The sequence below is a fragment of the Emys orbicularis genome, chromosome 8 (genome assembly GCF_028017835.1).
Source record: "Emys orbicularis isolate rEmyOrb1 chromosome 8, rEmyOrb1.hap1, whole genome shotgun sequence".
NCBI lineage: Eukaryota > Metazoa > Chordata > Testudines > Emydidae > Emys > Emys orbicularis.
Window position 1 is genome coordinate 58818166 of NC_088690.1, and position 16027 is coordinate 58834192.

At 41.8% G+C, this 16027-nt stretch overlaps 1 protein-coding gene across 1 annotated transcript in view; it reads right to left on the reverse strand.

Moving 5' to 3' along the window:
- CEP350 (centrosomal protein 350) overlaps positions 1-16027 on the reverse strand; it is a 134953-nt gene that overhangs the window by 111924 nt on the left and 7002 nt on the right. The window contains exons 5-6 of the mRNA XM_065409685.1: positions 6359-7005; positions 4236-4349 (exon numbers count right to left, since the gene is read on the reverse strand). Coding sequence (XP_065265757.1) covers positions 4236-4349; positions 6359-7005 — 761 coding nt within the window. The remainder of the gene's footprint in view (positions 1-4235; positions 4350-6358; positions 7006-16027) is intronic.

Here is a 16027-nt window from a genome sequence, read left to right on the forward strand (position 1 = left end):
AACAGATCGTTAGGAAGTTCACTTTGGGGTTTAGAAGTCACGTTAATAGTTTGGCATATCTGAGGTAATGTTGCTTTTTTATTCTACTAAAGGACAAAGTAAGTTTTACAAAGTACATATTAATGCTCCACCTGAATGGGCTACGTCTAGCTCCTTCATTGTTGAATACATGACCCTCTTCCTTTACATTATGCATGCTAGCACATTTAATCCTTGGCTCCCAACCAATCCATCAAAATGTGATAGACTAAATAGCAGAGCATTGTACTTTCTGCAATTGTGCCTGCAGAATTTTCCACAGAATACACCCACTGGGTATGTCTACACTGCAATTAAACACCCACTGCTGGCCCGTGTCAGCTGACTCTGGCTCATCTACACCGCAATTTTACAGCCCTGCAGCCTGAGCCTGAGTCAGCTGACCCAGGCCAGCCAGGGTGTGTGTTTGCTGTGTAGACATATTCACTGATTCAAAATTGTTCTGCATCATTTAAGCTTTCATTTAAAAAAAAGACTTAAGCCTTAGCCCTTATGGCTGCAAAGAAAGCATTCAAAAAGTGAACCAAATCCGAGTCAGTGCATTGTTACCAATGGGCATGGGTAGACTAAGATAAATATGGTATTTTAAAATGCATTTAGCTAAAGTGTTTTAACACATTGTTTTAAACTCTAGCGTAGACAGGACAAGATTTATTTTAACATGTGTTTAGTTGATAGAGATGAACCCAAGGGTGGGATTCAGAATCAACATTCCCACTGAGTAGGATACATGTGGCCACTATCACAATTAGAAAAACCTCACAACATCATCATCATCTGGGGATAGCAGTCATCCGCTGTGGGATATTGTGAAGGTACATCTAAAAGAACATTTCCAAAACACTAGGATAACAAATGTGAATTTGAGTGGAAAGGTCAAGAGCAGATAGATAACACATAGCTAAGAAGGGTTCCACAAGATTTTAGGACAGAGCTGGGAAAAGCTAAGTTTTGCTTATCGTTCTCAAAGTGAGCCCCAACTGACTTTGTAAAGAGTTTAGATTGTTTTCTTGTGCTGATTTTTAAATACATTAAGAGAAAAAAATAATTACATTAAATCATTTTGAAATTCATTAAAGAACAGGCTTAGTGATAAAAGACCTTTGAATTTTAGAAACTGAACAGTCTCTCACAGGCAAAATGGATCTTTAATACTTATATAACAAAGCCATAAAAGTCCAGAGAGTTTGTGCAGAATTCTCCAGTTATATTTTGTTGGGAGATGTTTGCAGGATAATTTATGTGATCTCAGCATATTTTTAAAACAGCAAGGCACCGCAAAAAAAAAGAAAAGAAAAAGAAATGACAATATTTCTAGATCTACTCTCAATAATGTTAATAACCCCATGTCAGAACCACAACTTACATTATTCTGATACTATGAAATCCCAAATTTTACTGGAAGAGAATGCATAGGAAGTGAGTGAGAGAGAGAGTCTCTCTCTCTCTCTCTCTCTCTCTCTCTGTGTGGAGGGGAAGGTGTTAGAAAATGACTGTTGTATAGGCTTAACATTTTGGAGCTTAGGGAAGGACTATACTTAAAATGACCATTTCTGAACAGAGATGGCATCTACTGGGACATGTGTTGAAACCTACCCTGGGTTAAAATCTTGAAACATCTTAAGTGGGTGAAAGATGTAAACAATCTTTTTGACAAGTAAAAGTGACAAAAATATTTCAAAAAGCACATAATTCAATAAAGTTATTCAAATGCAAATTAAGCTTGTTTGAACTAAAAACACCACTTAAATTAGGAGCCTTCAAGGCTCCTGGTGAAGTTACAAATATGGCAGAATATACATATGTGGACCATTGAAAGCTTGTTTTGACTGGGTAATTTTGATAAAAATAGATTGTTGTTCTTTCTGGACATTTTTGTGAGGATCACTTGTCAACTTCTTCAGCTTGGCAGCAAGTTCTGAGTGTGAAGGAAGACGGATCACGACCACCATTACTTCAGCCAACATCATTAACACTGGGGCCCAAAGATTTACTATTACACCATTGGTCCTTTTCCTTTGCCTGAAATATGTTCTGACCAGATAAGAACAGGTATTTGGACAACATTTTATCTTTGGTATGATCCAAGCAACTCCCGAGATGAAAGCCTAAGATCCTCATTACACCCTCTTAGTGTGTCAATTTCCATAGCCACTTTATTCCTCTCATCTCTTCTTTTTCCCTGGCTAAGTGAATCAGAAGCTATTTAACCGTATCATTTTGCTGTAGCCAGTCTGACAAACTAAAAAGCAGCCTTATCTCAGTAAAAATATCCTACAGACTTGCCAGAGGAAAGTAAAGACAATCTACAGCAGCCAAACATTTTCCAGAGCCAGGAGGAGTAAAGCCAAGGACTTGGAGTGGCCAAATGGGCATGTGCTATACTTGTGGTCTTTCAGCAACTGAACTGTAAGCAAAGCCAGGCTACATTTTAGCATCTTTGGTTACTGTTTTCTTTTTGTCCTTTGTATGCATTTGTCTTAAGAAACAGCATTTGCTTTAACAAAACCTGAGTACTATTGCTAAAATTGATCCCCTGCCACAACAAGGACATTTAATGCTATTTAAAAGACAATCAAGCAAAGGTTTTTTCTCTACACAAAGAGAGGGAATAAGGGATATTACTGAAAACAATTCACTTGCATTGAGTTTTGAACATTTTCATTGTTCCCTCCCCCCCCCCTTTTTTGTGTGTGTATTTATTAAACATTGAAAGAAAAAAGTTCATTTGGTAGTGTAAAATAAGCAAAGCCAAGCCCTTGTAAAAAACTCAAACCCCTGAAATCAAATTATTGTTAACAAAGCAGCAGTAAAGAAACAAACAAGTAAATTATAAAATCCCCAAGATCCTATCTAATCCTCACAACAGACAAAACCGATGTAGGAGTGCTGTAAGGGAAAAAAATCATGGCACATGATGACAATGTTTTTTTCATTTCCTGCTAGTTCACCTTTTTTGTCTCCCTTCTTTAGGGAAGAGTTACATAGCAACATGTGATTGTGGGAAGAGTTACCCTGGTACCCTTCTTACTGGAAAAACTTTTCCACTCCTCCTCCTCTTTTGAAAGTTGGATACAGCTGAACCTTCTGTTTCCCTTGAGTTGAGGGAGAAGCACCATGAGACTTCTCGTGTATTGATACCTGGCTTGATTTAATTTACCCCTTATAAGAGAACCTGGGATAAGAGTTGTCAAGACAACAAAAGTCCCTTTTTGGGTCCTGAAGTATCTGTACTGTCCAGTGATCTTTTGATTAGCATATGACATGACTTTCCACTCCTGACAGTTTAGGAGAAGTTAAGCTACCTCATAGCGGAACACACCACAACACAAAACATCTCCACAACTAATTTTGGGAGTGGGTAATTTGGTAAAAAGGTGTGTTGAAGGGGCAGAATTAAAGCTGTGGTAGTAGTTGTGGTAACTGAAAGGTGTGCATTTGTTAGAACTGTTTGCATTTTTTCAAATGAAAAATTTTACCACAAAAAAGTGGGGTCTCATCAAAAACAATTTTATTGTGGGAAAAGATCTGATGACATTTTTCAATGGGAAATTTCAAAATTAAATGACAAATTGTTCCACTTCAATCTGCATTTTTTATCCCAATACAAAATAAAACAATCATTTGACTTATTTAAAAAAAATCCTGTTAGTTAAAAATGTTTTGCAGGGGGGCAAAAGTTTTTTCAACCAGTTCTAGTGCCTGTGGATGGAGTACAGCAGAGAGTCTCAAACTGGGAGGCACAGAATGTATTCTGGTGTGGGAAGCTTAAGAAAAAAAGGTACTGCGCATTTTATGCTGCACTCTGTCTTGCCTTCAGAACTGGGAAGCCGAAGAGTGGTGGCTGCTGGCTGGGTGCCCAAAACTGCAGCATCTCACTTAAAATTTACATTACTATGTACTTAAGTGGCTCTGTTTGAATCAATGCCTTCCTGTTTTTAATATTTAGCAAGAGTTGCATGTTGATTTTTTTATTGGTGTATTTACTTGTGTGGCAGGGGGCATAAACTACTACAGATGCAAAGAATGGTGTGATCAAATAAGTTTAAGAAACACTGGAATACAGGATATGCACTATTAGGTAGCTCAACTTTTCATTTGCCATGCGTTTGTGTCAGTTAAGTTGTGTGTGTAGCAATCCTAGCTGCTTCTCAAAGAAGCCTGTGTGCATTAATAAGCTTAGATCTGCTTCTCACCTGTTAATTGGAGTGCTATATCTCGATACAACTCCCTACTGATGTTATGAAATTCCTCTTCATGCCACACCTTTCCATCAGGAGTGCGAATCTTTGTCTCAGCAGGATTGAAACCTACGATAAACAGAGTTTTATCTAGATTTTGCAGAATACTTTAAAAACCTTGAGGAAAAAAAATTGTGCTATTAGGCCTTGTCTACACTACACAGTTTTGTTGACAAAACAGTGGAGATGTACACACTGAAATGCTCCTCCCGCTGATGTAACTCCCCTGCTATGCCAACATAATAAAATCACCTCACTGAGAGGTATAGATTTTACGTCGGTGTAGTTAGGTCTATGTAGACACTGAGTTCCTTACATCAGATTTTGGCTGTCATTCTTGTCAGTTTCACAGCTCCAAATTGACAAGAAAGCCAACTCCTGGCTCCCAAGACGGCTGCTGCCTGGTCTCTGCTTCAAGCCGGGGTGCCACCCAGGCTCCCAACTCCCCAGTGGGAGCCCTGCCACCTCCCAGGGTCCTGGCTTCCCGCTGGGAGCACAGCAGCTGACCAGTCTCCGAGCGCAGATCTCCCCGCAGGAGGCAAGATGCCCCAGGCAGCTGCCCCGCCACTCCCAGGTGGGAGCGGGAAGGCAAGAAGCCCTGGGGAGCAGCTGGGCTCTCGGTGGGGAGCTACGTGGAGCTAAGAGCCCTGGCTCTCAGTCCCCCACATGGCCCCTCTGCAGATGGTGGAAGCACTCCTTGTGAGGGCACGCACCACGGACAGAAAGAGGGTAGTGTGGACACCAGCCACTGCAGTAATTAATGCGGTGGCTGTAAGTCGACCTAACATAGGTTGACTTATCTTTGTAATATAGACATATCTTTTATATGGTGCCTAAAAGGCTGTTTTCAGTTGCCAAGGTAAATTACATTAGGAGAAAGTACTACACCGCAAGCAGTTGACAAGCACTAGCTTAACAAGGAGCATTACCAAAAATACAAATAAGGCCTGATTTTCCAAGTCTTATCAGAAATTCATACCTATTCCATGTCTCAGATTTAGAGAGTAAAAGACCAGGATTCATGTTTAGAGATTTCAGAGAAGTGTGTAAACTAACCAAGATGTTAGATTTCAAAAGAAGCTACTGTGCACAAAGAGGGGCCTAGGCACCCTTAATCTTTGGAGTGGATTCCACATGTATTTATAGGCAGACCCACTCTCTATTCACTCACAAAAATATCATTGAGTTTAGGGGGAAAGCCAGATCCTAATTTCACAGAAAGGGCCCATTTCTAGTGCACGTGCAACAAACAATTTAAAAGAGGTTCCATTAAAAAAGCTCTTGTGCACAAGACTGTATTTCCATTATAGTCAGCAGCAGCTTTAAAAAAAAAACCTAACTCACTCAATGAGTGAACAATACTTTTAAACAGTATATAAGAATATAATACGGTCATATAATCTAAAGAGGACCCATATTGGATTACCTGAACTCTGAAGGATGTTTTGGTTAATGTCAATAATTGTACCTTTTGAGGTTTCTGCATTTTTCTCTTTGTAAAAAAAGTGTAAATTTTATTAAGAAACGATGTTAGAACACCACCATTGCCATTCTAGACTCATAGAAATTATGGGAGCCTGAAGTTAGGACAAATACATGATCTTAATTCTTTGTGTTCATGGTGAAATACTTAAGTGAAAAAGCTTAACCTTGCACTTCCTGGCTTTTGCTTCAAACCTTTAAACTGTTTTAAATGCAGTTGGTGTTTAACGTACCTTTGATGAAGTGATTAGAACAAAAAAAAATTTCAACATATATAAATTGCCAAACGCTGCACAGGACTACACGAAAATGCATTTAGTATGCAGGTAACCTAAGAGAGTAATGAGATGGCATGCTCTAATTTTCTATTTTGACTGGGGAGAAGGTGCAGGAGGAATTATAAATGATGTAAAATATACTGAAGGTGTACTTTAGATGGCATAATTTCTTGCCTGTGGTCATATTTAAACGATTTCTACCCAAACAGACAGAAGTCACAAGCCAATTCCCATATTTTGACACGCTGCACAAAAACTCTCCTTTCTCTCTCTCTCTCTCCCTACACGTAAATAACATGAGATAGAGGGTCTACATACCTTTATATGTTGGAGCAGGGGGTGCAACTGCCACTTTTCTGACTTTTGGCGTCACTGCGTTCTCCACATTTGTTACCACTACGGGCTGCTCGGCATATCCCAGAAGTTGTCCCTTGCTGCCTAATTCTTCCGAATGCTCCCATTGCTTCCTAATCCGCTCCTTCAGCTTCTCCAATTTAGCATCATGCAATTTAGCATCATGCTGCCGCCGTTTTAAGATTTCCAGCCTGTGGGCACTAGAAGTACTAGTGGAGGAAGGAGAAGATTCTGCCAGCCTTATCCCTTTCAGTTCAGCATCCTGGGCTGTGCTACTCAAAGGAGTTTTAGTGCTGCTCTCATCTCTTCTGGATCCATTAGTCTTTTCCTCCTCTGATCTTGTAGGGGTTACAGCTTTAAAAAGAGACTCAATGTTCTGCAAAGCATCAATTGCTGGTCGGTCATTCAAATACCTAACAACTGTGTCATCTGCAGCAGAAGAACGTGGGCTTTCAAAATTTCTGTTATGTAAGTCACTTTCATTCCTGTCATATATCATACAGCTCATTCCTTCAGTCTTATCCTGTGCTTCATTACGGTCTAAACCAGACAGCAAACATTTTGCCTCCAATTGACTAGCACTTTGATAAGATGGTGCACCATAAGTCTCCCTACCACAAAAGAAAGTCAACATTAGAAACACAACAGTAAAAACACCACAAACTAGGTTTGAAATAACTCTGTAGTGATCATCACATGAAGTATACAGTATGAATGTCTGTGAGTTTCTTAAATCAGAGAGAATGCTATTCACTGTGTAAAAATCTACCAATTTTAACATTTGTGACCATCATTTATGCAGCTTAAACTATAGTGGTCAGCATAACAATGGTTTCAACATTTGCTGAGATAAACTAACTTTTACACACACCAGAAAACCTCTGAAAAGTATGGATTTCTAGATGCCAATCAGCAACACCTATTAGATGACTCATGGAAACAATTACTTTGTTTATTACAATGGGCACTTAATGTTACCTAATATAACGAAAGTTGCAAAAGTTTAAATTATGTCCCCATTTTAATTTCAACTCCAGCAAAGAATAACATTCTTAAAACTGAAGATTTTTTTTTAAATTGGGGCGGGGGGAGGGATAGCTCAGTGGTTTGAGCATTGGCCTGCTAAACCCAGGGTTGTGAGTTCAATCCTTGAGGGGGCCACTTAGGGATCTGGGGCAAAAATCAGTACTTGGTCCTGCTAGTGAAGGCAGGGGGCTGGACTCGATGACCTTTCAAGGTCCCTTCCAGTTCTAGGAGATGGGATATCTCCATTTATTTATTTTTATATGCTCACCACTTTTCAAATATCAGAGGGGTAGCCGTGTTAGTCTGAATCTGTAAAAAGCAACAGAGGGTCCTGTGGCACCTTTAAGACTAACAGAAGTATTGGGAGCATAAGCTTTCGTGGGTAAGAACCTCACTTCTTCAGATGCAAGTCACTTGCATCTGAAGAAGTGAGGTTCTTACCCACGAAAGCTTATGCTCCCAATACTTCTGTTAGTCTTAAAGGTGCCACAGGACCCTCTGTTGCTTTTTACACTTTTCAAATGTTTCCCTATTTCAGCTGAAATTTTCTATACTTGGTTTCTGCTTTGAAGGTGATTCCTTCCCACCCCTGGAAAGTTTGAGCAAAATCCCTTCAGTAGCTTAGGTTTGGCAAGAGTGAAAAAAATGTGTGCACAGTTCCTTAAGTTAGCATTTCTTAGTTCAGAAAATGTATAGTAGACAATGAAGCTTCTAAGTTGCAGAGAAAGGAACTTGCATCTGACATGTGTGCACAGCACAGACAAACTGATGAGAAAGGAACTTACCGATCTTTCAGACTGAATTGGGGGTAGAGCAATGAACTTAACAAGGTTCACTAATAGAGGTTATCAGCTCAGCAAGCTAATTACCTCCCAATATCTTCCATCCCAACAGTTCTCTCTCTTTTTAAAAACCCAACAACTGTTAATGGAATGTTAACAGTTTGCAGTATCAAGCAATCAGAAGTAAGAAAATTCCAAAAGATAAGGCTGTTTTGGAAGCTGACTGACAAAATTTCTTATATGCAGTATTTTAATGCAAATGTGCAGAATCAGGGTTTGTAACATCTACTGATTCAGGGCATGCATAGGTTTTGGCCACACAAGTGAACTGAGTGGGAAAAGCAGTTTTCAGCAGCTTTTCTGGAAGAGAAGGGGGGAGACTGGGAACAGAGTGGCCCAAGCACTGCAGCACATTTTACAGAAAGAAGGAATTATAACAGCTAGAGCTGCTACATTCTTATAGGAGGGTGGAAGAGTGAGAAGTAGAGTGGACCACAGCTTCTGTTGCCTTAAAAAAAGGGAGGTAGAATCTAGGTACAGAAGACTCAAGTGAAAAAAGGGATCTGCACCCAGGAAGGTAAATGCCATCTCTTTGGGCAGCATGCTGAGAGCAGACAGCCTGGAAAGAGATGGGGTAGAAATGATTCAACCTAGAACATAAAAACATAAAAATGGCCATACTGGGTCAGACCAAACGTCCATCTAGCCCAGTATCTTGTCTACCGACAGTGGCCAATGCCAGGTGCCCCAGAGGGAGTGAACCTAACAGGTAATTATCAAGTGATCTCTCTCCTGCCGTCCATCTCCACCCTCTGACAAACAGAGGCTAGGGACACCATTCCTTACCCATCCTGGCTAATAGCCATTAATGGACTTAATATCCATGAATTTATCCAGTTCTCTTTTAAACGCTGTTATAGGCCTAGCCTTCACAACCTCCTCAGGCAAGCAGTTCCACAAGTTGACTGTGCGCTGTGTGAAGAAGAACTTCCTTTTATTTGTTTTAAACCTGCTGCCCATTAATTTCATTTGGTGGCCCCTAGTTCTTGTATTATGGGAACAAGTAAATAACTTTTCCTTATTTACTTTCTCCACATCACTCATGATTTTATATACCTCTATCATATCCCCCCTTAGTCTCCTCTTTTCCAAGCTGAAAAGTCCTAGCCTCTTTAATCTCTCCTCATATGGGACCCGTTCCAAACCCCTAATCATTTTAGTTGCCCTTCTCTGAACCTTTTCTAATGCCAGTATATCTTTTTTGAGATGAGGAGACCACATCTGTATGCAGTATTCAAGATGTGGGCATACCGTGGATTTATATAAGGGCAATAAGATACTCTCTGTCTTATTCTCTATCCCCTTTTTAATGATTCCTAACATCCTGTTTGCTTTTTTGACTGCCGCTGCACACTGCGCGGACATTTTCAGAGAACTATCCACGATGACTCCAAGGTCTTTTTCCTGATTCGTTGTAGCTAAATTAGCCCCCATCATATTGTATGTATAGTTGGCGTTATTTTTTTCAATGTGCATTACTTTACATTTATACATATTAAATTTCATTTGCCATTTTGTTGCCCAATCACTTAGTTTTGTGAGATCTTTTTGAAGTTCTTCACAGTCTGCTTTGGTCTTAACTATCTTGAGCAGTTTAGTATCATCTGCAAACTTTACCACCTCATTTTTTACCCCTTTCTCCAGATCATTTATGAATAAGTTGAATAGGATTGGTCCTAGGACTGACCCTTGGGGAACACCACTAGTTACCCCTCTCCATTCTGAGAATTTACCATTTATTCCTACCCTTTGTTCCCTATCTTTTAACCAGTTCTCAATCCAGGAAAGGATCTTCTCTCTTATCCCATGACAACTTAATTTACGTAAGAGCCTTTGGTGAGGGACCTTGTCAAAGGCTTTCTGGAAATCTAAGTACACTATGTCCACTGGATCCCCCTTATCCACATGTTTGTTGACCCCTTCAAAGAACTCTAATAGATGAGTAAGACACGATTTCCCTTTACAGAAACCATGTTGACTTTTGCCCAACAATTGATGTTCTTCTATGTGTCTGACAATTTTATTCTTTACTATTGTTTCAACTAATTTGCCCGGTACTGATGTTAGACTTACTGGTCTGTAATTGCAGGGATCACCTCTAGAGCCCTTTTTAAATATTGGTGTTACATTAGCTATCTTCCAGTCATTGGGTACAGAAGCTGATTTAAAGGACAGGTTACAAACCATAGTTAATAGTTCCGCAACTTCACATTTGAGTTCTTTCAGATCTCTTGGGTGAATGCCATCTGGTCCCGGTGAATTGTTACTGTTAAGTTTATCAATTAATTCCAAAATCTCCTCTAGTGACACTTCAATCTGTGACAATTCCTCAGATTTGTCACCTACAAAAGCCGGCTCCGGTTTGGGAATCTCCCTAACATCCTCAGCCGTGAAGACTGAAGCAAAGAATCCATTTAGTTTCTCCGCAATGACTTTATCGTCTTTAAGCGCTCCTTTTGTATCTCCATTGTCCAGAGGTCCCACTGGTTGTTTAGCAGGCTTCCTGCTTCTGATGTACTTAAAAAACATTTTGTTATTACCTTTTGAGTTTTTGGCTAACCGTTCTTCAAACTCCTCTTTGGCTTTTCTTATTACATTTTTACACTTAATTTGGCAGTGTTTATGCTCCTTTCTATTTACCTCACTAGGATTTAACTTCCACTTTTTAAAAGATGCCTTTTTATCTCTCACTGCTTCTTTTACATGGTTGTTAAGCCATGGTGGCTCTTTTTTAGTTCTTTTACTGTGTTTTTTAATTTGGGGTATACATTTAAGTTGGGCCTCTATTATGGTGTCTTTGAAAAGCGTCCATGCAGCTTGCAGGGATTTCACTTTAGTCACTGTACCTTTTAATTTCTGTATAACTAATCCCCTCGTTTTTGCATAGTTCCCCTTTTTGAAATTAAATGCCACAGTGTTGGGCTGTTGAGATGTTCTTCCCAGCACAGGGATGTTAAATGTTGTTATATTATGGTCACTATTTCCAAGCGGTCCTGTTATAGTTACCTCTTGGACCAGCTCCTGCGCTCCACTCAGGACTAAATCGAGAGTTGCCTCTCCCCTTGTGGGTTCCCGTACCAGCTGCTCCAAGAAGCAGTCATTTAAAATATCGAGAAATTTTGTCTATGCATTTCGTCCTGAGGTGACATGTTCCCAGCCAACATGGGGATAATTGAAATCCCCCACTACTATTGAGTTCTTAATTTTGATAGCCTCTCTAATTTCCCTTAGCATTTTATCGTCACTATCACTGTCCTGGTTAGGTGGTCGATAATAGATCCCTAATGTTATATTCTTATTAGAGCATGAAATTACTATCCATAGAGATTCTATGGAACATGTGGATTCACTTAAGATTTTTACTTCATTTGATTCTTCATTTTCTTTCACATATAGTGCCACCCCCACCCCCCACACGACCTGTTCTGTCCTTCCGATATATTTTGTACCCCGGAATGATTGTGTCCCATTGATTGTCCTCAGTCCACCAGGTTTCTGTGATGCCTATTATATCAATATCCTCCTTTATCACAAGGCACTCTAGTTCACCCATCTTATTATTTAGACTTCTAGCATTTATGTACAAGCACTTTAAAAACTTGTCACTGTTTATTTGTCTGCCCTTTTCTAATGTGTCCCATTCTTTTTTATGTGAATGTTTCTTGTCTGATCTGGCCCTTACATTATTCTCTTCCATCCTCTCCTCCTGACTAAAACCTAGAGAATCTCTATCAATAGACTCTCCTCTAAGAGAAGTCTCTGTCCGATCCACGTGCTCCTCTGCAGCAGTCGGCTTTTCCCCATCTCCTAGTTTAAAAACTGCTCTGCAACCTTTTTAACGTTAAGTGCCAGCAGTCTGGTTCCACTTTGGTTTAGGTGGAGCCCATCTCTCCTGTATAGGCTCTCCCTAACCCAAAAGTTTCCCCAGTTCCTAATGAATCTAAACCCCTCCTCTCTACACCATCGTCTCATCCACGCACTGAGACTCTGAAGCTCTGCCTGCCTACCTGGCCCTGCGTGTGGAACTGGGAGCATTTCTGAGAATGCCACCATAGAGGTCCTGGATTTCAGTCTCTTCCCTAGCAGCCTAAATTTGGCCTCCAGGATGTCTCTCCTACCCTTCCCTATATCATTGGTACCTACATGTACCACAACCACCAGCTCCTCCCCAGCACTACACATAAGTCTATCTAGATGCCTCGAGAGATCCGCAACCTTCACACCAGGCAGGCAAGTCACCATACGGTTCTCCCGGTCATCACAAACCCAGCTAGCTATGTTTCTAATGATTGAATCTCCCATTATTAACACCTGCCTTTTCCTAGTGACTGGAGTTCCCTCCCCCGGAGAGGTAACCTCAGTGCGAGAGGATACCCTAACACCATCTGGAAGGAGGATCCCAACTATGGGAAGGTTTCCCTGTTCCCGTTGACTGCTCTACTTCCCTGGGCCTTTCATCCTCCTCAACAGCGCAGGGGCTGTCTAACCGGAGGTGGGACAATTCTACAGTGTCCTGGAAAGCCTCATCAACATACCTCTCTGCCTCCCTTAGCTCCTCCAGTTCTGCCACCTTGGCCTCCAAAGCCCGTACGCGGTCTCTGGGGGCCAGGAGCTCCTTGCACCAAATGCACACATACGCCACCTGCCCACAGGGCAGGTAATCATACATGCTGCACTCAGCGCAATAAACTGGATAGCTCCCACTCTGCTGCTGGGCTTCTGCCTGCATTCTCTCCTACAGCTACCTAAGTTAATGAAGGGGTTTTGTTTAAATCAAGAAGTTTTGAATGTAGTTTAGTTTACAGGTTTTAAAGAACGGCAAGTGAACCTTGCCCCCTTCCCACTCCCCTTCCAAACTGCCTTGCGAAACTCCCTGTTAGCAGCCCTGGTCGCAAAGCTCCCTGGTCGGGTCGCTTGCTCACTGCTTTATAAAACCCTGGCCTTCTTGATAGCCCTGCCCACTAAGGCTCAGCCAATTAACAGAGGCTTCTAGCTTTCAAACCTTACTTTGAAGCTCACAGCTTCCAACTGCCAGCCACAGCACATGGTCCTTCAAACAACCAACCAAACGGACAGACAAACACAAGCTCAGCACACAGCAAGTAACCCCCAAACACAAACTACAGACAGCCACTTACCCCAAGGGTGCTGTATTTGCTCCTCCTTCACCTGGAGAACTCCCTTGCGAAACTCCCTGTTAGCAGCCCTGTTCGCAAAAACCTACAGAATCACAGAACTGGAAGGGACCTTGAGAGGTCTTTTAGTCCAGTCCCCTGCACTCAAAGCAGGGACCAAGTATTATCTAGACCATCCCTGACAGGTGCTTGTCTAATGTGCTCTTAAAAACCTTCAGTGATGGAGATTCCACAACCTCCCTAGGCAGTTTGTTCCAGTGCTTAACTACCCTGACAGTTAGGAAGTTTTTCCTAATATCTAACCTAAACCTCCCTTACTGCAATTTAAGCCCATTGCTTCTTCTCCTATCCTTAGAGATTAACGAGAACAATTTTTCTCCCTCCTCCTTGTAACAACCTTTTACATATTTGAAAACTGTTGTCATGTCCCCCCTCAGTCTTCTTTATCCCAGACTAAAAAAACCCCAATTTTTTCAATCTTCCCTCATCATGTTTTCTAGACCTTTAATCATTTTGTTGCTCTCCTCTGGACTTCTTCCAATTTCCTGAAACATGGCGCTCAGAACTGAACACTATACTCCAGTGGAGACCTAATCAGCACAGAATAGAGCAGAAGAATTACCATATGTACTCGATCATAAGCCGGTTCGTTTATAAGCCGACAAAATGGATAAGTAAAAATGGAAAAATTTTATAACCCGTTCATAAGCCGACCCTATAATTCAGGGGTCAGCAAACTTTGGCTCCCGGGCCATCAGGATAAGCCACTGGTGGGCCAAGATGGTTTGTTTACCTTGAGCATCCGCAGGCACGGAGGTAAACCTAAGTAAACAAAGTGTCCCGGTGTGCCAGCTGCTTACCCTGACGGGCTGGGACAGCAACTGGGGGGGAAATTTTTTGGGGGGGGGATGGGGAAAGCTGGGAGTCAGGGGAGTAACCCCTGTGACCACCCCCCACGTGACCCCACCCCTAGCCCAGGACCCCCACACTCTCCCCATCACATCCCTTCCCACCTTATCTTGGGAGGATGTCTCTGGCCTGGCTGGAGCTGCTCCGGCAGGCTGGGCAGTGCGGCCGCAGCCTGCTCCGGTGGACCAGACCGGGCGGCGCAGCCACAGCCTGCTCCAGCGGGCCAGGCAGCGCGGCCACAGCCTGCTCTGGGGGGCAGGGCTGAGCAGCATGGCTGCAGCCTCCCAGGCCCGGAGCTGCAGCTGCTTCGAAGGCTGGGGGGAGAGCAGCGTGGCCAGAAGCGGAGAGACTCTGGCCCCGCCTCTTCCCTCCTGGCTCTGCTGGCTGTGCTGCCTTTTCTTGCTCCCTCTGTTGGGGGGAGGGGCTGTGTCCCATCTCTCCCTCTCTATACCCGTTCATAAGCCGACCCCCTTCTCTGGTGCTTCCCTTTTTTACTAAAATAATTCGGCATATGAACGAATATATACGGTACTTCTCGTGTCTTGCTTACAACTCTCCTGCTAATACATCCCAGAATGATGTTTGCTTTTTTTGCAAGTGTTAGACTGTTGACTCATATTCAGCTTGTGATCCACTATGACCCCAGATCCCTTTCCACAGTACTTCTTCCTAGGCAGTCATTTTCCATTTTGTATGTGTGCAATTGATTGTTCCTTCCTAAGTAGAGTACTTTGCATTTGTCCTTATTGAATTTCATCCTATTTACTTCAGACCATTTTTCCAGCTTGTCCAGATCATTTTGAATTTTAATTCTATCCTCCAAAACACTCGCAATCCCTCCCAGCTTGGTATCGTCCGCAAACTTTATAAGTGTACTCTCTATGCCATTATCTAAATCATTAATGAAGATATTGAACAGAACCAGACCCAGGACCAATCCCTATGGGACCCCACTTGATATGCCCTTTCAGCTTGACTGTGAACCACTGGTAACTACTCTCTATGAACTGTTTTCCAATCAATCATGCACCCCCCATCTAGGTTGTATTTCCCTAGTTTGTTTATGAGACGGTCATGCGAGACAGTATCAAAAGTCTTGCTAAAGTCAAGATACACCACATCTACTGCTTTCCTCCCATCTACAAGGACTGTTACCGTCAAAGAAAGCTGTTAGGTTGGTTTGACACAATTTTTCTTGACAAATCAATGATGACTGTAACTTATCACTTTATTATCTTCTAGGTGTTTGCAATTTGATTGATTATTTGCTCCATTATCTGAAATTAAGCTGACTGGCCTGTAATTCCCTGGATTGTCCTTGTTTTCTTTTTATAGATTGGCACTATATTTGCCCTTTTCCAGTCCTCTAAAATCTCTCCTGGCTTCCATGACTTTTTGAAGATTTGCTGATGGCTCAGATATCCCAGTCAGCTCTTTTAGTATTCTAGGATGTGTGTGCGCTATGAGGGCGGAATTTATTTATTTAAGGTTTATAGAAGAGGGGTTGAATATGTGCCAATGGCAGGAGTACTGAGGTGACACTATTTTTCATCTAGGCTAGTAGGCTTAGTCCTTGGGCAAGTATATGTTCAAGGGAGCTTTTTGAAGCCATGTGCATAACATTGCACACACACAGCATTTTCTATTTCTCTTTCCCCTGTTAAATACAGACCTTCAAGTATCACACTCTTAGTAATGTATATCATAAAAGTATACAGGAC